Source organism: Carettochelys insculpta, chromosome 8 (genome assembly GCF_033958435.1).
Source record: "Carettochelys insculpta isolate YL-2023 chromosome 8, ASM3395843v1, whole genome shotgun sequence".
In the NCBI taxonomy this organism is placed as follows: domain Eukaryota; kingdom Metazoa; phylum Chordata; order Testudines; family Carettochelyidae; genus Carettochelys; species Carettochelys insculpta.
Genome location: NC_134144.1, coordinates 75,269,341 through 75,293,412, shown reverse-complemented (window position 1 = coordinate 75,293,412; position 24,072 = coordinate 75,269,341). Strand labels below are relative to the sequence as shown.

At 53.8% G+C, this 24,072-nt stretch overlaps 1 protein-coding gene across 2 annotated transcripts; it reads left to right on the top strand.

Annotated features, from left to right (window-relative positions):
- The first annotated feature begins 1,041 nt into the window (after nt 1–1,041).
- Nucleotides 1,042–16,448, top strand: CHPF (chondroitin polymerizing factor). 2 transcript variants are annotated; one of them, XM_075001735.1, is made up of 4 exons: nt 1,042–1,330; nt 5,819–6,383; nt 7,242–7,424; nt 13,533–16,448. In XM_075001735.1, exons 1-4 carry the CDS (start codon nt 1,068–1,070, stop codon nt 14,793–14,795), a joined length of 2,274 nt encoding a protein of 757 aa, XP_074857836.1. In that variant the 5' UTR covers nt 1,042–1,067; the 3' UTR covers nt 14,796–16,448. The 2 variants fall into 2 exon arrangements, with proteins under 2 accessions (XP_074857836.1, XP_074857837.1); XM_075001736.1 differs by lacking the exon at nt 7,242–7,424.
- The last annotated feature ends 7,624 nt before the right edge of the window (nt 16,449–24,072 follow it).

Sequence of the window (24,072 nt, the reverse complement as noted above, 5' to 3'; positions counted from 1 at the left end):
GCCAGCAGCTCCTCCACACTCTGCGCTACACACATGCCCGGCCTGCAGCTCACGACAGGCAGGATTGAATCACTGGGGCTGGATTTTGCATGACACCACCTGAAACACCTCGTCACTCATCAGCAAACCTCATTCCGCCCCCACCACCTCCAGCCCCGCCCCGTGCCCGGCGACCCCTCAGTCCCCAGCCCCGCCCCGTGCCCGGCGACCCCTCAGTCCCCAGCCCCGCCCCGTGCCCAGCGACCCCTCAGTCCCCAGCCCCGCCCCGTGCCCAGCGACCCCCTCAGTCCCCAGCCCCGCCCCCTGCCCAGCGACCCCTCAGTCCCCAGCCCCGCCCCGTGCCCAGCGACCCCCTCAGTCCCCAGCCCCGCCCCCTGCCCAGCGACCCCTCAGTCCCCAGCCCCGCCCCCTGCCCGGCGAGCCCCTCAGTCCCCAGCCCCGCCCCCTGCCCGGCGACCCCTCAGTCCCCAGCCCCGCCCCCTGCCCGGCGAGCCCCTCAGTCCCCAGCCCCGCCCCCTGCCCGGCGACCCCTCAGTCCCCAGCCCCGCCCCGTGCCCGGCGAGCCCCTCCGTCTCCAGCCCCGCCCCCTGCCCGGCGAGCCCCTCCGTCTCCAGCCCCGCCCCCTGCCCGGCGAGCCCCTCCCTCAGCCCCGCCCCGTGCTCGGCGACCCCTCAGTCCCCAGCCCCGCCCCCTGCCCGGCGACCCCCTCCGTCTCCAGCCCCGCCCCCTGCCCAGCGACCCCTCAGTCCCCAGCCCCGCCCCCTGCCCGGCGACCCCCTCCGTCTCCAGCCCCGCCCCCTGCCCAGCGACCCCTCAGTCCCCAGCCCCGCCCCGTGCCCGGCGAGCCCCGCCCCTCAGCCCCGCCCCCGGCTCCCCCATCACGCGCCCCAGGTGGGCGGGGCTGTCCGCCTACCTCCAGGCAGCTCGGCCCCGCCCCCGAAGGGCGGGCGGTGACGCCTCCGCGCCGCGAGCGCGCGCCGGGCGGGGATTGGCGGTCGGGAGCCGACGCGACGGTGACGCAACGGGCGGGCGGGCGCGCGCGCGCGCGCGGACACGTCGCCTCCGCCATGCGCCTGTCGCTGGTGCTGCCGCTGCTGCGGCCCGCGGCGCCCGTGGCCGTGGGGGTGTCGCTGGGCCTGACGCTCAGTCTGCTCAGCGCCGGCTGGAGCCAGGCGCCCTGCGGGCCGCGCGCCGCCCGCCGCCCCGCCCCCCTCGCTTCGCCGCGCGCCGGCCCCGCCCCCCGCCAAGCGCCGCCAACCGCCGCCTGGGAGCCGCGCGTGCTGCCCGCACGGCCCGCCGCGCCCGCGCGCGCCGCCACCAAAGCCGTCAGGTGCGGGGGGTCGGGTTGGGGGCGGGGCCTGGCGATGGGGAGGGGCCGGCATGTGGGGGCTGTAGGGGGTGCAGGTTGGGGGAGGGGCCGGGCTGTAAGGGGTGCAGGTTGGGGGAGGGGCCGGCATGTGGGGGCTGTAGGGGGTGCAGGTTGCGGGAGGGGCCGGCATGTGGGGGCTGCAGGGGGTGCAGGTTGGGGGAGGGGCCGGGCTGTAAGGGGTGCAGGTTGGGGGAGGGGCCGGCATGTGGGGGCTGTAGGGGGTGCAGCTTGGGGGAGGGGCCGGGCTGTAGGGGGTGCAGGTTGGGGGATTGGGGGAGGGGCCGGCATGTGGGTGCTGTAGGGGGTGCAGGTTGGGGGATTGGGGGAGGGGCCGGCATGTGGGTGCTGTAGGGGGTGCAGGGTGGGGGCAGAACCTAGGGATGGGGAGGGGCCGGCATGTGGGGGCTGTAGGGGGTGCAGGTTGGGGGAGGGGCCGGCATGTGGGGGCTGTAGGGGGTGCAGCTTGGGGGAGGGACCGGGCTGTAGGGGGTGCAGGTTGGGGGATTGGGGGAGGGGCCGGCATGTGGGTGCTGTAGGGGGTGCAGGTTGGGGGATTGGGGGAGGGGCCGGCATGTGGGTGCTGTAGGGGGTGCAGGGTGGGGGCAGAACCTAGGGATGGGGAGGGGCCGGCATGTGGGGGCTGTAGGGGGTGCAGGTTGGGGGAGGGGCTGGCATGTGGGGGCTGGGGAAGATTGGGAGCTGTGTTTATGAAGTGGTAAGTAGGGGCTGGGTCCAGCCCTGCTCATCCTCCATGTCTTGGGCAGAGCTCTCCCCTATCTGGCATCCCCACAGCTCCCATGCAGCCTTCTGGGCTACACAGTCACCAGGTTGGGCGCATCAGCCTACCCCTGTATGAGCCAGCTTTGGGGCACTGTGCAAACAGTTACTATCTAAGAGCTTCTGTTGTATCCTGAGATGTCACTGAGGTGCTCTGTGCCTAGGCTTGCTGTCCTGGACTAGCCAGCCCAAACCCATAGTGGCTCAGCCAGCATGGTGGGAGGTGAGGGGAAGGGGATGCTGACGTGAGTTGGTAACAGGTGTCTAGTGAGTTTGGCTCCCCACTGGTATTGTGCCAACCACCCTGAGGCTGCTGCCTTCCTTCGGGGTGACAAGTGCTGGGAGGAGATGGTGCTCATGGGGAAAAATTGGGACATGTGGATGTGCATCTAGGGTCTGCCTACTGGAAAGTACTTCCATCCGTCTGGCCCTGCTGTTCCTCAGTCCAATTAATAACAGCTCCACAGCCACTGCCTGTTAGAATGCAGGGGTTGGGGTGCTTTGGAGGGACCTGGGGGGTGGCTGAGAACTGCTGCATTGTTATGTTAATTGGAGATACACATCTCCTAGAACTGTAAGGGACCTTGGGAGGTCATCTAGTCCAGTCCCCTGCCCTCTTGTCAGGACCAAGCACCATTCCTGACATCTATTTGCCCCAATCTCTAAATTCCCTCCTCAAGGATTGAGTTCACAATCCTGGCTTTAGCAGGCCAAGGCTCAAACCCCTGAGCTATCCCTGCCCCTAAGCGAAACTGTTGGCCCACTCAAGGGTTGAACTCACACCCCCGAGTTTAGCAGGAGAGCATGTAAACTGCTGAGCTATTAGAGCTGTGGGGCAGCTGCTTCTGGACATGAAAAACGAGTGTGGTGCTGGGGAGTGCCTAAGCTGTGTCCATAGTTTCCTTCTAAGGCAGTGACCACTGTGATGGTTCGTGCTGGTGCAGCTTGCTGGCTGGGTTGGAGCAGTCAGTGGGGGCACCAGTGGGCAGATGCGGCACGGGCTGTGCTTCAGCATGGTGGGTGCTTTTGACTGGTCAGATTGCATTGCCTCCATCTGTTCACTGTGACTGGATGGTTTGTCATGCTTAGAGGTCCCTACAGGAGAGGGCAGGTCTGTGTTCCAGCTGCATAGGAAGCCTTTGTGCAGTAAGGTTCCTTTGTGAGCGGCCTGGTAGTGTGCATTTGCTGCTGGGTAAGCTGTGTCCCCCAGAGCTGTTCCTCTGGCCTTAAGCTGCTTTTGCCCTAGTGGAAGGCCTTATCTTGTGTTGTTTCATGTACAGAATGAGCTCTGTGATGTACACCAGTATGGAGAGAGGGTGGGAGGGGCTCCATCCAGGACACACTGCTCCATTGCTTCCCACAAGCTGTGCCAAGTTCCTTCCCAAGAAGGGTTTGTTTTGAGTGCTTCAGTGTCCTCTTGATGGGGGGAGCATACTATGTCTCTGTCGCTAGTGGGCTCTGCAGGGTGGTTCTGTGACACATACAGGAATTTGGTTTGGGGCCTTCCCTCAGTCACGGTTGTGAGGTGCAGCTCATATCCTAAGGCTGGCACACAGCAGCAGCAGAAAGCTTGGGTTACCAGTGAATGGGATGGAGCTGCCTGGGCCCATGATCTCTGTGCGGGAGCCATGTTCCTTAGCCTCTGGCCAAGGCAGGTCAAGTCATCCTCATCCCGGACGAAGGGTGGTTGGGAGGGAGTGAGAGAGTAGCACGTCAGCAGATTCTCTTCCCTCCACCCAGGGCATCCAGAGACACCCACTGCAGAGCTGGGAGGACATCTGCTCACACATTTATCTTTCTGGCCCCCCACTGTTGTTGTTCTGCTTCAGTAGGAGGGATTAGGAATTAGTGTTCTTAGAGCCCCACAGGGCTGCTGGAGCTGCAGATGGCTGGTATGTCATCTCTGGGCAGCGGGAGGTGAAGTGGATCTGGGGGACCAGCGAGGCAGATCTGAAGACTGGCTGTCTGCTCTTCTGCCCTGTATAGGTTTTATACTGTCCCATCAGCATCTGAGCCCCTTCCAGTGCTGCCGTGTGTTCGCTCTCTGTCTCTGCTCCCCTAGGGAAAGAGCACATGCTGTGGAGGGTCTGGATTTGGGGCTTTTTTAAACAATGTACCCATTGCTCTGTGTGCATTAGATGGGGTGGGTTGGGGAACCTGTCTGATGTGTGGAGATTCCTTAGATTGTGGGGAGTCTTCTGGAGTTCGCCATAATCTGGGATGTCTCCTCATCTGCTCTGCCCCAACTAGTCATCCCTGCAATTTTGTACATTCTCTGTGGGGGGAGAGTCTCCCATTCTTCAAGCTGAGGTTGGTATCTCATGAAGTCACGTGTTGGGTTTCTGGACTGCGCCAGTGTCTCTGTGCCAGGCTGGTAGGAGGTATCATTGCGTGCCCTTATGTCAGTGCGGGAGTCCTCAGGGTCCCAGACACATGGGGCCCCCGTGGGGATGGCTGGGGATTAGCAGGTCTGGCTCAATGGGTAGTGGACTGCCCACCCCTACAAAGAGGTCCTTCATGAACCACTTTAGCTACGTCTACACTGGGATGCTACATTGAAATAGCTTATTTTGATGTAGCAAAATCAAAATAAGCTATTTCGACGAATAATGTCTACACGTCCTCCAGGGCTGGTGCCGTCAACGTTCAACATTGATGTAGGGCAGCACTGCATCGAAGTAGGCGCAACAGCTAGCCGCTCCCTTAAAGGTCCCCTCCCAGACACAGTTGCACTAAACAACACAAGATCCACAGAGCCAACAACTGGTTGCAGACCCTGTGCATGCAGCGTGGATCCCCAGCTGCAGCTGCAGCAGCCAGAAGCCCTGGGCTAAGGGCTGCTGCACACGGTGACCATAGAGCCCCGCAGGGGCTGGAGAGAGAGCGTCTCTCAACCCCTCAGCTGATGGCCGCCATGGCGGACCCCGCTATTTCGATGTTGCGGGACGCGGATCGGCTACACGTGCCCTACTTCGATGTTCAACTTCGAAGTAGGGCGCTATTCCCATCCCCTCGTGGGGTTAGTGGCTTCGACGTCTCACCGCCTAATGTCGATGTTAACATCGAAATAGCGCCCAACACGTGTAGCCGTGACGGGCACTATTTCGAAGTTAGTGCCGCTACTGCGAAGTAGCGTGCACGTGTAGACGCGGCTTTTGAGAGCTTGGCCAGGAACGTGCCAAACAGGAGTGGGGCTGCCCGGGGCAGCATGCTCTGCAAATGACAGAAGGTGGCGAAGGTGCAGTGGTGATGGGGACTGCAGGAGGGTTGCTGTGCCAGGGCAGGTCTGGGTGAGACAGTAATTCACTGGTCGGGGGGAGGGGGTGGTTTGCCATGCAGGGAAGGGCCTTGCCATGTGTCCTGCACAACCCAGTCCTGGCCATTACCTGTGCTAACTGTTGCCCTTGAAGGATCCCTGCTTGGCAGAAATGGGGGTAACTGGTCATCACTCTCCTGCTCCCCTCCTCGGCTCTCTGTAAGGTTCCTCACAGCACTGCCCTCCCTGAATCCAGCCATGCAGTAGCTCATCCCTGATTTGTGGGGACATCCCAAAATTCGGAGCTGTGCCTAGATGCCTTGGCTCACGTAGTCAGTGGGTCTCAAGGATAGATCTGCGCCTGTCTCACCGGGATGGAGAAACGGCTTGCTGATGTGCACTCTCTGCCTTTCCAGGACGCGGTACATCAGTACGGAGCTGGGCATCCGGCAGCGGCTCTTTGTGGGGGTGCTCACCTCCAAGAGCACACTGAACACATTGGCCGTGGCTGTGAATCGCACACTCGGGCACCGTCTGGAGCGATTGGTGTACTTCACGGGCATGCGGGGCCGCAAGGTGCCACACGGCATGACAGTGGTGACGCATGGTGACGAGCGGCCCATCTGGAACATGTACCAGACCATCAAGTACGTGTTGGACCACTATGTGGGTGACTTCGACTGGTTCTATCTGGTGCAGGACGACACCTACACCGAGGCCCACCGTGTGAGCCGCCTGGTGTCCCACCTCAGCATTGACACCCTGCTCTACCTGGGCCGGCCTGAGGAGTTCATTGGTGGTGACACAGAGGGGCGGTATTGCTACGGTGGCTTCGGCTACCTCCTGTCACGCAGCTTGCTGCTGCGCCTGCAGCCCCACCTGGAGAACTGCCGCAACGATATCCTGAGCGCCCGGCCTGATGAGTGGCTGGGTCGCTGCATCATCGACTACACGGCCATCAACTGCGTGGAGGAGCATGAAGTGAGAGCGCCCTTTGCTGCTGTACTGCCCTATCACGCTCCTCATTCGCCCCTCTGCGGAACCTGCCCCCGTCAGCCCCATCACGCTCCTCATTCGCCCCCTGCTGAACCTGCCCCAGCCAGCCCCATCACACTCCTCATTCGCCCCCTGCTGACCCTGCCCCAGCCAGCCCCCATTCATCACTGATCCCTGTCCCCATCAACTCCCAACCCCCATTGACCCTTTCACCCCACATGGAGCTGCCGTGGGAGTGGGGCCCCTCACCAGCAGTTTCAGCATGAAGCTGCTGCAGTCAGGACCACTCTGCTGAGGCTGATGAGGAAGCAGCCAGTAGCAAGTTCAGCTCCTAGGCGAGGTGCCACCGGCCTCCATGTGCTGCCCCTGCCATGAGCACTGGCTCCATACTCCCATTGGTCGGGAACGGGGTCAGTGCTTGAGGGTGTGCTGTGGAGCTTCATTTCCCCCTTCTCCTGCAGGAGCTGGACCTGCTGCTGGCTGCTTCCGGGGTGCAGCCCAGTGCCCCAGGACAGGCAGGCAACAGGCAGTCTGCCTTAGTGCTGCTGAGCAGGAGCCATCCAGGTAAGCCTGAGCTCCAACCCTTCTGCCCCACCCTGAGCACAGCCCAGTCCAGAGCCACTTCTGGAACCCCAAATATCTCATCCCTGGCCCCACCCCAAAGCCCACACACCCAGCCTTGAGCCTCCGGTTCAGGGCCTCTACCAGTACTCAGAGTGGGGATGGGGTGCGATTTAGGGTAGGCTTTGTCCCTGTCTCTCTGGTTCAGGACCTGCAATACCAGTACTCAAGCAGGGACTGGGGTGGGGTTTGGGTCGGAATTAGCCCATCTCTCCGGTTTAGGGTTTGCGGTACCAGTACTTTGAGCTGGGGAAGAACACAGCCCCGGAGCGGGAGAGCGACCCCCGTTTCCAGAGTGCATTCACTGCCCATCCTGTGCTGGACCCTGTCCAGATGTACAGGCTGCACAAGCACTTTGCCCAGGTGGAGTTGGACAAGACCTACCAGGAGATCCAGCAGCTCCAGGTGAGGCCTGGCTCTGTGGGTGCAGGGGTAGGGTGGAGTGCATGTGCCCAGGGCTCTGAGTCAAATGGGCAGGGGACAGTTTGGTCAGAGCTGGTGTCACCTGGTCTCAGGGAGCCTTCTCGTTCAGTTTTAATTTGCTTTATCTGCCTTAATGGGTCAATTAGCCAGAGCACAGAATTCTCTGGCCTGTAGCTTGGCCCGTTTCTTCAACCTTCATGCTGGTGACTTACCCCAGCAGAGATGGTTTTGCCTGAAGGATGAGCTTGCCAGGGTAGCAGAGCAGGCTCTCTGCAGGCAGTTGCTCTGGTAGGTCTGGGCTGGCTTGAATGCTGAGCCCAGCCTTGCACTCGTGCCAGCTCAGATGCACCCCTGCTGGCTGTCTTCCTGCTGCAGGGTTTCATCATTTTGTTTCTTTTAAAGGTAGAAAGGACCACCGTCACCTCTGTGGTGGATGGTAAGCGCTAACGTCCTGCATAACGCAGGTCGAGAATTTCCTTGGAACAGCCTCTGGCCGAACTAGAGCAGATCTGAGAAATGTGTAGTCTTGAAAAAAGCTCTCGTGATAGGGAGTTTTCCATGGCCGTTTATAAACTGTGCCAATGGCTAATTACTGTCACTTCGTAATGGGCACCGTGTTTCTAGTCTGAATTTGCCTAGTTTCAATTTCTAGCCACTAGATTGTGTTAGACCAGGGATGGGGAACCTGCGGCTTGTCTTGGTCAGGCCTGTGAGACTCCTTACCTCCCCACTCCAGTGCAGTGGGGTGAGCCTGCCACTGGGGCTTCAGCTAGTTGGGGGGTGCTGTGCCAGGAGCACCAGCGCTGGCTCCCTGCTGTGGGGGAAGGGCAGCCCTGAGCCTCGCATACCTGATCAAGGCAAAGTGCATGGCAGATTCAGCCTGCTGGCTCTGCCTCACAGTGGGGAGGCAGCGGCTGGGTGTGCTTCAGGAAGCTATGCCCAGTGGGAGCAGCGTGGGGCTGTGTCTTCAGGGAGCGCTCTACTGAAGCTCATGATGCCATTCAAGACGTCTGTGAAGATTTGCCCTAGAGATGTGCCAGGTAGGTTCTCCAGTGCCAGGCCCAGCGCTTGCTCCTACACCCTTCCTCCTGCCCTGACCCTTCACTCTCATCCCAAGCCCACTCCTTTGCAGCCTCCTCCTGCACATGGAACCCTCAGTTTTGGCCTCACTCCAGAGGCTAGGGGGCCCCTAGTTCTCCAGAAGCATTAATCTGATGGGGAAAGCTCTGAGCGTCAGTGCCTCCCCGCAGTCCCTTGGGGCTGGAGCTGTGGGGTGTGAGATGTCTCTTTTCCTGATCCTTACTTGGGGGCTGGGTCAGTGAGAGTTTTTTGGTTCTCACTTTTGGGTGGCCCTGGCTGAGTTTTCTGTGAGTCAGTGGCTCCCAGCCCAGAAAAGGTTCCTCACCCCTGTGTTAAACCTTCCCTGCATAGCTCCTAGACTTGGTGGAGTGGCTCCTTAACTTTGGCTTCTGATAAGCTACATTGATGGAGCTCCTTTAGTCGGTCACTGTAAAGCGTGTGTTCCAATCTGTGAATCATTCTTGTGATGTTTTCTGAACCCTCCCCCAGTTTATCAGCATGCTTCAATTGTGAACATCAGAATTGGGCATAGTGCCAAATACAGAGACAATATAACATTTTGTCTTCAGCTCCATAGTTTAAGGATGGCATTAACCCTTTTGTCCTCAGCATCTCACTGCAAGGTCAGAGTTCTGCTGGCTATGTGCCAAGACCCTGTACTTTCCAGGACAGAATCCCACTTCCTGTAAGTATGGCATGTATTCTTTGTTCTTAGATGTGTCTCTTTGTATTTGGTCCTACTAAAAACCATTGTTTGCTTGCATCCTGCTTACCAAGCAATCCTGGTCATTCTGTGTTGATGACTTGTCTCTATTTATTTTTCCTCCTATCTCTGTCATCTGCAAACTTTCAGTGATTTTGTTTTTTCAAAGCCATTGTTAAGGATGCTAATAGCATTGGGCTATTTGAGAACCTTGTTAGAAACAGACCAGCTCGATGCATTTTGAGACCTGTTAGCCTGTGTTTAGTTCATTTAATGTGTGTTCATGTTGGTTTTCCCCTTTCTAGATTATTGAGTTGTCATGTGGTGTCAAATCAGATGCTTTAGAGAATTGGGTAGCTGTAATATATTTATTCACCTTTGTCAACCCAACTGGCAGGTTCATAAACAAAGATCAGGTTGGTTTGACAAGATCTGTTTTCCATAAATTCAGGTTTATAGGCATTAATTATATTACCTTCCCTTAATTTTTTTATTAACAGCCTCCCAGATAAACTGTTTCAGTAGTTTGCTCAGAGTTGTTGTCAGATTGACGGGCCTATAATTACCTAGGTCATCCTGTTTACCCTTTTCAAATATTGACACATGATCTTTCTGCCAGTCCTCTGGAAGTTCTCAAGCAGTCCCAATGCTCACTGAAAATCTGTGTGAGTGATCTGGAGACACTTGTGCCAGCTCTTACAACTCTTGAAGACAAGTTGTGCAGACCTGCTGATTTGAAAATGTCTGACTATGATAGCTAAGTGTTTGATCCTCTTGGCTATGTCTACACTAGCCCCAAACTTCGAAATGGCCATGCAAATGGCCATTTCGAAGTTTACTAATGAAGCACTGAAATGCATATTCAGCACTTCATTAGCATGTGGGCGGCAGCGGCACTTCGAAATTGAGGCGCCTTGCTGCCGCGCGGCTCGTCCCGACGGAGCTCCTTTTCAAAAGGACCCCGCCTACTTCGAAGTCCCCTTATTCCCATCTGCTCATGGGAATAAGGGCACTTTGAAGTAGGCGGGGGCCTTTCGACAAGGAGCCCCATTGGGACGAGATGCGCGGCGGCAAGCCGCGTTAATTTCGAAGTGCCGCAGATGCCTGCATGCTAATGAAGCGCTGAATATGCATTTCAGCGCTTCATTAGTAAACTTCGAAATGGCCATTTGCGTGGCCATTTCGAAGTTTGGGGCTAGTGTAGACACGGCCCTTGTGACATAGTGTCATCATCTGGCTTTTCTCCAACCCCAGAACAAAAACAATTTTGCCTTTGCTGTATTATCAGTGACAGTTCCTCCATTTGTATCTAGCAATGCACCAATAGCATGGACAGGGTTCTTGTGGGTTCTGGTAAACTCCTTTATAACACCTGTAACTCTGTCGGGTGAGCGCCATCTGCAGTGAGCCAGCTGTGACAAAGGCTCGCGTCACGCTGGGACCAGGAATCAACACTGGGAGAGGGCATCAGTCTTTAGCCAGAACTTTTAGATGTGGCCTTAGGAGACGACGTTTTGACCTCTGTCCTCCCTGGTCTCTCTGAATCCCTACAGCCATAGGGAGGCCTGTCTGAGTGTTCCTGTTAGTGTTTGAAATACAAGAAATCTTGGATCCCTGGGCAATTTTCTGGGGACTGGGGAAAAGCCAATATTGCACCAGCATTTAAAATCCAACCTGTGATTCTGTATGGAGGGTCACAGGTTTGGATGATAAAGGGAACTGTTACCACACTACACACACATTCTGTAAGGCATGTCCTAGTCTTATATGACATTCTGATTAAACCAAAAAAATCATCACTTCACAAAATCATTGAAACGTGAATGGAATGAATTAAAAAGTGGGGAACAGATCTCCAGAAGTAATTATAAATGGGAAACCGTCACCCACATGGCAAAGGGAGGCAGTGGCCATCTGTTGTGCCTTGGGATTGGTTTTTGATCCAGTGCTGTTCCGTGTGTTTTATCAGTGATGTAGAATTCACATAAAATCACTGCTAGTAAAAAATTTGCAGACGACACAAATTGGTTGTATTTTAAATAATGATGGGGACAGATCTGTGGGTATATACTGACCTGGATCACTTGGTAAGGTCAACTTATAGGAACAATGTGTTTTAACACAGCCAAATGCAAGGTCATACGCCTAGGAAAAAAGAATGTAGGTCACATTTACGAGAAGGAGACTGTATCCTGGAAATCAGAGATGTTGACAAGGATTTGGGGGATCACAGTATGTAAGCAATTGAATGTGAGCTTCCGATGCAGTGCTATAGCTAATGGGGCAAATGAAATTCTTGGCTGTATAAGCAGGGAATGCCAGGTGGAAGCAGGGAGGTGCCATTCCTTCTGTTCATGGTGCTAGACACACCAGCGTTGGATACTGTCCCCCGTTCTGGTATCAACACTTCATACAAAGCGTTGGAGATCAGAGCTCAGAAGGGAGTTACGGAGAGGGTTTTAGATTCGCAAAGCTGCTTGGCAGCAAGACACTAAGGCAGCTCCGTCTATTCAGTTTATCGGAGAGAATGTTAAGTGACTTGGGCACATGCCTGGTACTCTTAAAGCACAGGTTAACTTCTCCTAGTAGATATCTCTTATGCAGCAGACAAGGCAGAGGGAAACCCAGTGACTGGAGCTGAACTGAGACAAATTCACAATAGCAATGAATCACAGATCTAATGATGCAAGGAATTAACCACTGGAGAAGGTCCTCCGGGGACCGGACTGAGTTCTAAGAGCCCTGCTTCAGCTCAGACAAGAGTGGGGACTGGATGCAGGGGTTGGTGGGAGGGATTGTGGTCTGTGTGGGCAGAGTGCAAGAGTGGGCTGGCCCCAGACTGCAAATTTGTAGATGGTATATGGTGGTAGCACTCACAGGCCTCACGCAGTATCAGGCCGGAATAGGGTTGGTCAGAGCCAGTCCCTTCCTGGAGGGCTCAGTCTGCAGATCCAGCCAAGAGGTGGAGTATGGGGGAATCGGACAACCAGCTGTCACATGTAGGCTGAGGAACAATCTCTGCTCCTCTTAGTATGGGTTGGTGCTGACACCTGGTGAGGAAGTGTTTCATTGCATAGTTGCCAGCCTGCGTTCCCTTCCCTTGCTAGTGCAGACTTAGGCATGTGTACATACAGCCTACTGCCTTCTCGCACACAGGAATCAGATCATAGTTTTAAAAGAGTAATTTTTATTATAACCAACTCCCACTCCCCCCCCCCACAAAAAAACAAAACACACTTGGTGAAACATTTCCTGTTTTCTGCGTGTTACAGGGCAACTGAAAAACTGGTAGTTGCTTTCCTGGGATTCAGTTTGGAAAGCTGCAGTGTAAGGGCCTAGTTCCATGTGTTCAGCACAGATAAATCCAACAATTCCAAAAGTAAAGAAAATAATCTGATTGTTTGTGACTAAACATCTTCGGTTCTGCTTACATATCTATAGTTTCAAGACTTAGTCCTCCCCTAGGTACGGATGTTGCTGAATTCCTTATGCCTGGCTTATTTCATGTCTTTCTGTTCCTCTTGTGTGGCCAGAAGACAGCCCTGAAAGGCCATGGCTTCCAATTCAGAAGCCTGCACTCTCTTTCCATTGGCTCTCCTGGCCTCCTGCCCACTCACTTCCCACTTTCCTAGCATTGCTGGGTACTCTCTAGGGCCCACTGTCTATGGTTTTAACCCTTACAGGAAAGAAGTAGGTTGAAATCTCAAGAGTTAACTACTAAGAATAGACTTCAGTTAACTGAGTGGCTGGAATGTCCAGAAGAAGGAATTAGAGACACACACTCACACGCTGTTTCTGAAAAATTGCCTACTTTCTCATTTCACCATGTAATTATTGATTGCTATATAGTGTGCTATACATTGTGTGTGGCATATAGAGCAGTATAAATAAGTTTGTATGAAGTTTGCTAGTGTTCATTACGTAGCCTATTGTAGAACTTGGTATATATCTAGATAAGTTGAGGTACTCCCTGAAGATCTCTCAGTACCCCCAGGGCTACATGTCCTGGATGAGAACCACAGCCCTAGAGAGAGAAGACAGGGAAAGCATATCTTTTGCTGAACTAACTTCTCCTGGCGAGAGAGGCGGTTTTGCGCCACACGTAGGTCCCTTAGGTATGCTGGGATTGGACATGAAAGGAGAGGTGATTATGTAACTGAGAGGAATGATGGGAGATTAGGGTGATCTCAGGAGACCATCTAGTCCATCCGTCTGCTCTAAGCAGGAGCTAAGACAAATCATGGAGAGTTGTCATGGGAATCTTCAGGGTGTCTTGTTTATGCTGAACTTCTCTCTCTCTCCTGTAGCTGGAGATCCAGAATACCAGCAGCCTGTCTGCGGATGGAGATCATGGCGCCACATGGCCCATTGGTATCACACCCCCGTTCCAGCCCAAGACACGCTTTGAGGTGCTGCGCTGGGACTACTTCACAGAGGAGCAGCTGTACTCATGCGTGGACGGCTCCCCCAAGTGTGAACTGCATGGTGTGGACATGGCAGATGTGGCCGACGTGGTGGCCACAGCCATGGAGGAGCTGAACCGCAAGTACCAGCCAGTGCTGCATATCCGTAAGCAGCAGCTGGTGAATGGGTACCGGCGCTTCGACCCCACGCGGGGCATGGAGTACACATTGGATCTGCAGGTGGAGGTGGTGACGCAGAAGGGTCATAGCCGCTCGGTCATCAAGCGCGTGCATCTGGTACGGCCTCTCAGTGAGGTGGAGATCATCCCCATGCCCTACGTGACCGAGGCCAGCCGTATCAATGTCATACTTCCACTGACTGCACATGATCGCGGCCACGCTAGCCACTTCCTGGAGTCGTACGCAGCAGCCGCCTTTGAGAGCAGCGAGAATGCTGTGCTCACCTTCCTCTTCATCTATGACCCCTTTGAGGCCCAGCAGGTGGCACAGAATGACATTTTCGCCCCAGTCAAGGCCAAGATTGCTGAATATGAGCGCAAGTATGCTGAGGTGAAGATACCCTGGATCAGCGTCAAGACGGACGCACCCTCCCAGATCAAAGTTATGGACATTATCTCCAAAAAACACCCAGTGGACACGCTTTTTTTTGTGGCTGGCGTGGACACGGAGGTCACCACCGACTTCCTGAACCGCTGCCGCATGAACACCATCAACAGCTGGCAGGTCTTCTTCCCCATTCACTTCCAGGGCTACAACCCCGCCATTGCCTACCACAACCAGGCCCCTCCCGCTGCCCTGGGCCTGCTGCGGGATGCTGGGCGCTTTGACCGAGATGTCTTTCACGAGGCCTGCTTCTACAACGCCGATTACATGGCAGCACGCACCCGCATGGCGGGCGATGCGCAGGAGAATGAGGACATCTTGGAGACCCTGGACATCTATGACATGTTTGTCAAGTACTCCAGCCTGCATGTCTTCCGGGCTGTGGAGCCTGCCCTGCTGCAACGCTACCGGCAGCATGCCTGCAACCCACGCCTCAGTGAGGAGAGCTACCACCGCTGCATGCAGAGCAGCCTGGAAGGGCTGGGCTCCCGCTCCCAGCTGGCCATGGTGCTGTTTGAGCAGGAGCAGGGCAACAGCACCTGAGCTGCGGGGGGGTGCAGCTTACCAGCCTCCCACAGCCTGCCACATCTGCCCTGCTGACTCCCATTTTCCCCTTCTTGGTGCAACGGGTGATCTGCTGTGCTGGGGGGGCCATGTGGGAGTTGCACTGATAGTGGTGCTGTGATCCCTTGGGGTGGGGAGGGGTGCTCACTGATGAAATGACTAAAGGGTGGGGTTGGAAGCCCCAGCTGTACTCTGGACCCTGCCTGGTCTCAATGTCTCCCTCTTTCCTTTTCTCTCTGGGGCAGTGATACTGAGCAGCGGGCACCTGAACCTGTCCTGGCTGTGGGCTTGGCAGGTCCAGGGCTTGCTCCAAAGCTTCTGCTCCCATAAAATGGCCCTGGAAGGCTTTGGGTGGCTGGCGGAGGAGGCTGGAGACTGCAGGGAGGGTGGGGCTCTTTGTCTCCTGTGTACAGCATGTGGCCCTTGTGGGGGCTGCCCTCTGCACCCGGGTGTATGGCCCTGCCCCACAGCATGCAGCTCTGCCAGGCTTTGCATGCTGGTGAGTGTGAGACACTGATGTGGGTAGGGTGACTTGTGTGGACAGGCCTGGCCATGCAGCTCCCTCCCACAGTGAGTTGCATTTCTCCGTATCTCTTGCCCTCTGTCCTTTGAACTCTGCTGGCTCCAGTGGGCTGAGGCTCTATTCCCTGTCCCATGGCAGGCAAGGCTGGGGGCTTTGGCCCTGGAGTATGTGGTTTTAAGGAGTAATCACCAGGCTTTACCTTCAGGTGCTGGCCATCTGGGGTTGGAGGCTCTGAGAGCCCTCAGTTTGGTACAATGTGTGATGCTCCTGCCCCTTACCCAGGGTGTCCCCACGTTGCTGCTGGGAAGGAGGGATTAGACAGGCAGGCTCTAAAAGGTCCAATCCAGGGCTCTGTGTCCCAGGGAGCTTGGGGTGCCGGCTCCTGGCTTGTGTTCCTGCAAGCACGGCAAGGGCTCTGGGCAGGTGGAAGCTGGTTGAAGCTGCTGCCATAGAGGTCGGGTGGGAGGGTGAGGGCTTTCTGGCACTAACCTGCAGGCTTTGGGTTGGGGGAGAAGCCTACAGGGATAGAGCTTCAAGACTTACAGTTGAAGGGGAGAAAGTGGTGTGTCTATGCATTGACTGTATGCTGCTCCTCCTGAGAATCATGACCCAGGCCGCCTTGGCCTCCGTAGTATTTTATAGGACATGAAGAGGTTGCAGCCCTCCGACGAGAGCTTCCCATGGGAGGTTTTGATTTTTCTATGCTGCTGGCCGAGCAGGCCTGACGCAGCCACCCCTGCTGGTGCTGTCTCCATCTGTGCTTTCCCTGCCGCTGCTTTCCAGGGGCTGCATGAGGGGATGGGGAATCCTGCCTCTGTTGGCCACAGTCAGGGTCCTGTGCAGGGTCATGTCTGCTTGGAATCAGGCCCTTCTCTGAGCTGGCATTGACTCCTGGCTTCTCTGTAGAGCTGTGCTCTCTGCCTGAGCATACTGGGCTGGGATGCCATGGCCAGGAAGTGGCAAAGCTTGGGTCTGACCCAACCAGTGCTGCTGGGCCTTCCAAGACAAACGGAATAGATTGGCTGCAATGGGTGACTCCACTCCAGGTTTATATTTAATAGCAGGGTTGAATGTTTGTGTTTACACGGCAATAAAGTGGAGAGAACTAGTCTGTGTGTGAGTTCTTCACTGCAGGGAGGGTGGGACGCCAGATAGCAAAGAAGGGGACAAAGGGACTTACCTTGGGGGTGGGCTTGAAGAGGAGCTCTGGGGAGCAGGACAAAGGAAGTAGGCTAGTGCCTGGCAGGGAGAGTCCGAGGGCAGGGCTGTCCCTTCTTTACTGTGGCTGTGCAGTGTGCTGCACTGGGGCTCTGCAGCAGAGCTGGGGCACAACTGCTTTGCCTTGGCCACTGGGGAGCTCTGCGTGCACAGGAGGACAACTCAGCTGTTCCTGGGCTGCCTCACCTCCTTCCCCCGAGGCCTGACTGCTGGAAGCCACTCCCATCCCCTACTCTCTTCTTGCTGAGGTGGCCAGTGCTGGTGCTGGCGTGGCCTGTCAGCTCCCAGCATGTGGCTTGGTGCTGGGTCCTGGCCTGTGCTCTGTCTTGTGTCTCTCCAGCCTTGGGTCTCAGCTTGTTCTCACTGGGGAGGCTGGCATAGCCGACCTGATAGAAGGGCATGTTTGTTGCGAAGAGCCGAGAGCTGCAGCATGCTCCGTGTGAGGGTGTACGGTGCTAGCTGGGTGGGGGAGGGCTGTCTAGGCTCACGGAGAAGAGGACAGCTGTGTCTGAGGGGTGTGGGCCATTCCTGCCGCCTCATCCCCCACATGTGATGTTCTGCCTCCCCACCCACCTGAGGAAAGCACAAGCTGCCGTCCCACAAGTGGGGCAAGTGCCTGCCAACTTCCTGACCATCTCCCCTCACCCTGCCCACCTGAGGGGAGCGTGATTCCCAGTGTGCGTCTGATTCGCTGCCTGAAGGGATGTGGGCCACTTTCCCACCTTGAGGGGTCCTGGGCTATCCTCCCATCTTTCCCTCCTGCACCTGAGGGGGAGCACAGGCCTCTCTGTCTCCTCCCTTCCTGTGGGGCGTACTGGCTGCCCCGCCTCAGTGAACAAAGGTAGCTCCCTCCCCTACAGCCTGCCAGCTTCTTCAGAGGCCCGTGCAAGAACCCTGCATCCATGATGTGGGATAAAGTGCGCCCCAAGGGCTCTGTTCCTGGTATCTAACAGACTCCGGCTTTAGTCCTGATACAGGTGGGTAATATTCCTAGCACTATTCTATCACAATGACACTGGGCGTTCTTGTTATCCACAGAATCCCAGGGCTGGAAGGGACCTCAGGAGTCGTCTAGTCTAGCCCCCTGCCTGAAGCAGGATCAGCCCCACTAAATCATCCCAGCCAGTGTTTGTTAAGCCTCACCTTGAAAACTTGTGAGGGTGGAGATTCTATTGCCTCCCTCGCCAACCTGGTCTGCTGCTTTACCACCCTCCTAGTGAAATTGTTTTTCTTATTTCCAGTCCAGACCTCCACTGCAGCTTGGGACCATTGCTCCTTGTTCTGCTGCCTCCCACCACTGAACAGCCTGGTTCCATCCTCTTTGGTCCCCCGCCTTCAGGTAGCTGAAGTCTGCTATGAAATCTCTTCTTTTCTGCAGACTAGACAAGTGTAGTTCCCTCAGCCTCACATAAGTCATGTGCTCCAGCCCCTACTCATTTTTGTCACCCTCTGCTGGGTTCTCCACTGCTTCCACATCCTTTCTGTAATGGGGAGTCGGGGCGGAATTGGAGACGCTACTCCAGATACGGCCTCACTAGTGCCAAACAAGGGAACAATCACCCTTTCCCAATTTGCTGGCAATGCTCCTGCTAATGCACCCCAACGTGCCGTTAGCCCTCTTGCTTACAAGGGCGCACTGTTGGCTCATATCCAGCTTCTCATTCAGTGTAATCCCCAAGTCCTTTTTGCAAAACTGCTGCTTGGCGAGTTGGTCCCCAGCCTGTAGCAGCACGTGAGATTTTTCCATCTGAAGTCCAGGTGTAATAAGAGGTTTGGGGTGATGCTCCTGAGCGTCTGGGGTGAATTGCTTAGAGACAGGGCTGTTTACACTCTGAGACTAGGGGGTCCTTTACTGTGAGGCACACCAAACCGGTACAAACACCTTTGTGTTCAGCAGACTGGCTAGCAAGAAGTCATACAAGTAATTTCATCAAGCTTTCCAGCTTTCTGTTGTTGCCACCAGTAAAAACTCTATACAGAGAAGAGATTATGAAAACCAATCTCATCAAAAAGATTCTTCTGATAACAAAGAACCTGTTGTATTGCCAGGTCAAATTTAACTTGGACTTTTACCCAAAAGAATGCTGTTCCCAGTCCTTTAGAGTCTGAAATTTAAAGGTTTATTAAGAAAGAAAAGGAAGGAAGGGTGAGAGAAGAAATCAAATTATGTACACCAATTACAAAGTTCTTGGTGCAGGCTTTTGACAGAGGTGGAATAAACTGCTGGTTTAAATGAAATCTCTGGAATAAATCCATTCTTAGGATGCATTGTTCAGCCCTTCATTCAGTGCTTGAGCTTGTAAAGGTCTCCCGGAGGTGAGAAGACAGATTGAAGACAAAACAATTTTCTAGGGCCCTTTGTATATCATGGCCCTGTGGAGGGGGCTCCCATCACTCTTGCTGTGCAAAAGTGTGTCCCAAGATGGACTACGGAGCCATATGGTCAAGTCACATGTCCACATGTAACTCAGTTCTTTACAGGTGGGTGCCACTGCCCATAAGCCAGACTGTAGGTTTGCAGGAAAGTGCATTTTGTGCAGTTGGCACCTCCTATGCTGCATTGTCTGTGTAAGGTTTCCTGATGGGCCAGTCAACCTGAATAGCCTTTCCCAGACATGCTGGCTAGCTACCTACACTGTGGGTGTTACTTCAGGAGCTACCCTTTGAAATACTGTACTTGTACTAGGATGCAGCCAATGCTCATCAGACTCAGAGGGAAAACAAACCAAAAGCTGGTTTAAAACATAGGAAATATTTTTTCACACAACACACAGTTAACCTGTGGAACTTCTCGCTGGAGGATGTTGTGAAGGCCAAGACTATAGTAAAGTTTTAAAAAGAACTAGATAAATTCATGGGGGATAGGTCCGTCAATGGCTGTTAGCCAGGACGGGCATGGATGGTGTCCCGAGCCTCTGTTTGCCAGAGGCTGGAAATGGGTGACAGGGAATTGATTGCTTGATGATTCCCTGTTCTGTTCATTCCCTCCAGGGCGCCCAGCATTGGCCACTGTCGGAAGACAGGACACTGGGCCTGATGGGCATATGGTCTGACCCAGTCAGGCCATTCTTATGTTCTTAATTGAAGGCAGGTAACAGTTTTTCAAGGGGACATTATGAAGGGAGCAGGAATACACTATTCACTGCATAGAAAAGTTAGGCTGTACAGCAAGTGACTGCCCTGGCTTAACCATGAGATCTTGAATGATCTAAAAATGAATACAGAGCATATAAAAAGGGGAAACTGGGTTAAATTACAATGGGTGAATATACACAAATAACACAAGTGTTTATGGCCAAAATTAGGGGAAGGCACAAAAAGAACTCAGTCTAGCTAGCAACATAAAGGGAAAACATTTGACAAACTATATTAAAAACAAGACGGACGCTGAGGACAGGCCAAGGTTCATTGCTCAACGAAGAGGGAAAAACAATAATAGGAAATGTGGAAATGTCAGAGGTTCTCAATGACTTCTTTGTTTGTTTTGGTTTTCACCAAGAAAGATGGTGGTGATTGGAGGCTGACAACAGTGAATGCTGGAGAAAAGGAGGTAAGTTCAGAAGTTAAAATAGGAAAAAAACAAGTTAAAAATTACTTAGAACAATTAGATGTCTTCAAGACACCAGGGACTGATGAAATGCGTCCTGGAGTACTCAGGGAACAGATTGAGGACAGACTTGAGCCATTCATTGTCATCTTTGAAAAACCATGGAAGAAATTCCAGAAAACTGAAAAAGGGTAAATATAGTGCCCGTCTATAAAAGGGAAATAAGGACAACCCAAAAAACTAGAGATCCAGTCAGCTTAATTTCTGTGCCAGGAAATATAATGGAGCAAATAATAACAGAGAAGGAACCGTGCTAGTCTATACACGATCAGGTCTGAAGAAGTGGGTCTGTCCCACGAAAGCTCACTTAATAAATTATTTTGCTAGTCTTTAAAGCGCTACTTGACTGCTTTTTGTTTTGATGGAGCAAATAAGGAATCCATCTGCAAACACTTGGAAAATAACAAGGTGATAATTAACTGCATGGATTTGTCAAGAACAAACCATGTCAGCTTTCTTTCATAGGATAACTGTTCTTACCAATGGATCACAATCAGGCTGGAAGGGTATAACAGGTGAGGTTCTTCAGGGATGGGTTTTGGTTCTCTTCAACATCTATCAACTATTTAGCTAGTGGCATAGAGAGTACCTTTGTAGTGCTTGTGAAGAATACCAAGCTTGGAGGGGTTGCAACTGCTTTGGGGGGTAGGGTCACAATTCAAAATGATCTGGATGAAGTGGAGAATTGGTCTGCAGTAAACAGGATGAAATTCAGTAAGGACAAATGTACAATACAGTAGGGCCTCAACATTTGTGAGGGTTCTGTGTTGAGAACCATGGCGAATGTTGAGTTTCCTGAATGTGGGGGCCCCGGAGCCCCGGGGATGTGATGTGCACAAATAATTGAATTTGTGAATGTCACACTTGTGAATGTCGTGACCTTGCTGTACTCTACTTAGGAAAGAGCAAACAGCTTCACACATCAAATGAGAGGTGACTGTCTAGGAAGGAGCTCTGCAGAAAGAGACAGGCAGGTCAGACTGGAGCACAAGTTAAATATGAGTCAACAGTGTGACACTACAATAAAAGTAAACCTCATCCTGGGGTGCATTGACAGGAGGGTTGTGAGCAAGCTGCAAGAAGTCACTCAGCACTGATTAGACCCCACTTGGAGTACTGTGTCCAGTTCTGGGCCCCACCATTCAAGAAAGATGTGTAGAGAGAAGAGCAACACAAATGATTAACTGTCTGGAAAATGTGACCTGTGAGGGAGAGTGAAAGAATTAGGTTTGTTTAGTTTGGAGAAGAGAAGGCTGAGAGGGGACATGACAGCAGCTTCCAAGTACCTAAAAGGTTGTTTTATGGGGGAGGGAGTAAAATTGTTCTCCTTAACTCTGAGGATAGAACAACAGGCAATGGGCTTAAACTGCAGCCAGGGAGGTTTAGGTTGGACATTAGGAAAAACTCCCTAACTTCCTAAAAAGGTCCCAGGGTGGTGAAACGCTGGAATGAATAAATTGCCTGTGGAGCTTGTGGAATCTCCATCACTGGAGACATTTAGGAACAGGCTGGATAAATACCTGACGGGAGATCTAGATCAGGGTGGGCCTCGCTGTTCATCCTGCAGTTAGCAGCCCCTCCCCCCTGCCCCGGTCTCCCAGAAGTGATGTGCCCCACTCCCACAGCAGTGGTGGGGGCAGTGGCAGTGGAGGCCAGAGGAGCCAGCAGATGCTGCAGGGGAGGGAGGCTGATTGCACTGCACCCCCCTTATGCAATTTCATGCTCCCCACTTTGCACACCCCTGTTCTAGGCACAGCAGAGAAGGCCAGTCTCCCTGCCCGTCACTCTGCCTGGGGCCTCCTGTGATGCCGTGGGGGGAGTGCATGTGTGAGACTCAGGCTGGATGTGAGAGACAAGCAGAGCAGCTCCCGGTGGCTAAGGATGACCCTGGGGCTATAACCTGGGCTGGCAGGTAACACCTCTGCCCTGAGCACAGAGCAGGGAGGAGCCGAGCAGGGTTTGAATCTGAGGCAGCAGTTAGAAGCGGGAGGGGAGAGGGAGCTGGAAGGCAGCCAGCCTGGCGAGGGGGGAAGCTACACCTCAGAGGGGCACCCCTTGGGCTTCTCTCTCCAGGATGGGTTGGAATGACTGTCTCTGACTGCTGTACTGTCGCTTCTGTGAGAAACTGGGCATCTGTTGCCTAATAAACCTCCTGTTGTACCTGCTGAGTGAGAGTCACTCCTGCCAGCAGACGGGGTGCAGTGCTTGGGGACCCCTGAACCCCATCACAGCTCTTCATCGAGGCCTGGCACTGAGCAAACCATGGGAAGTGAGCACCCTTTCTGCTAATGATTGTCAGTTCCACTGGTAGGGTGAAAATCCAAATTCCTGATGCATGTTCTGGTTTCTGTTAAATGTCATGGTCTGGTATAAGACCCAGCTAACTCATGACATGTATCAGGCTCACAAATACATCTAGGGTGAGAAGGAACTTGCAAGCAAGGCCAGAGCTTTCTCATAGTCCGGAGAAAGAGATAATAACCACAGCAACTGTGCTGCAAGGCCAAGTCCAGAGGCTGTGAGACAAGCCTGAGCTGCCAGGGATGAGATACCCTCCTCCCTTTTCAGGACTCTCTATAAGACATTTCCCTAGTTCACTCACCCAGGGCCCCAGACACAAGAACATTGTGATGTTTGTTATGTTCTCTCATAGTTTTGTTTTATCTCCTTCGGATATGGACCTGTGGATCGTACCCAATCGAACAAAGGCACCGCTACTCTCATGGATACACAAGTGGGACTGGAATCAATGTACATGTTGTTTAAACAGATGACTAAAGGAAAAAACACCCATGTATTGTCTAAAATGCTGCATGTAAATAATGGGCCGGGTCATTGTGTCACCTTTTAGACTATTAGTTTATTATGCTCATCATCTCTTGCTGCCAGCACCTATCCAGGGTTTGGGGCCTCTCACCCTGTTGTTTCTCTGGAAGGGACCTCGAGAGGCCATCGAGTCCAGCCCTAACAGGAGGAATAGGATTATGCCCAACAGAAAAGAGAAGAGAAAAGAGAAGCTCCCCCCGGGTTTTCTAACTCCCAGTAGTTATCTAAAGCAGCCCACGGGTTGGTGGAAGTCATTGGCTGTTATCTATCCCTCCTGCTTGACTCTACCCGGTGTCCAGACGTTGTTCCTACAGCCTGGGGGCTCGTCCAGGATCCGAGCTTGTGAGCTGCATGGGAGCCAGAGACTTACATCCAAGAGAGGCGAGTGTGTTTACTTAGCACCTCATGAGGTCAGGGACAGAAGTCTCTCTTTCCCTTCAGACACATCTTGGTTCAATTGTCCAAATTTAAACTGAGGAACCTGGAGGTGTGGATCCAAGCACAGGTCTCAGAAAGGGTATCCCTGTACAGGGTCCGAGTACAAGAGGGATGTATACTGCTTAAGCTAAGGGGTGTTACATAGGGACGGGATAAGCCACCAGGGAGCACTTGAGCTGTGTGTTAAGCCCAGGACTGGCTGGGTACGTGAGGCAGCAGGCGGTGTGAAATGGTGGTCCCACTTCCTCATTGCATGTAACATTGTAAGTCCTAACGGAGTGCCTCCCCGTCAGGCATAAAACACATATACCCTCAAATGCTACAAGTCCCCACTGAAGCCCATGTTGTGGGATTGTGGATAATATGACTGTGGCATAAACTGTGTACAGGAGGGAAAAAAAAGACACAGGGAAGGGCCCTAAAGAAAGCAGAGAGAAGACGCACTTCTCCTAAAAAGAAAGGAGAGAAGGAGGAGACGTACATCCTCAGGCTGCAACCAGGGCGATTAGACACCAGGACATCTAAGGGGGAAGTGAAAGCCGACCCACAAGTGTATTTGGAGTACAGGCTCGTAAGGATTCAGCAGGTGGCAGTTAAAAGGGCAGGCTGTGCCGCAGCCGGACCAGAGCAGGAGCTAATTAAAT

Coding starts and splice junctions, on each gene's coding strand:
- CHPF (XM_075001735.1), top strand. CDS start 1,068: ATGCGCCTGTCGCTGGTGCTGCCGCTGCTGCGGCCCGCGGCGCCCGTG. Junction 6,384..7,241: donor ACTGCGTGGAGGAGCATGAA/GTGAGAGCGCCC, acceptor TCTCCGGTTTAG/GGTTTGCGGTACCAGTACTT. Junction 7,425..13,532: donor AGGAGATCCAGCAGCTCCAG/GTGAGGCCTGGC, acceptor TCTCTCCTGTAG/CTGGAGATCCAGAATACCAG.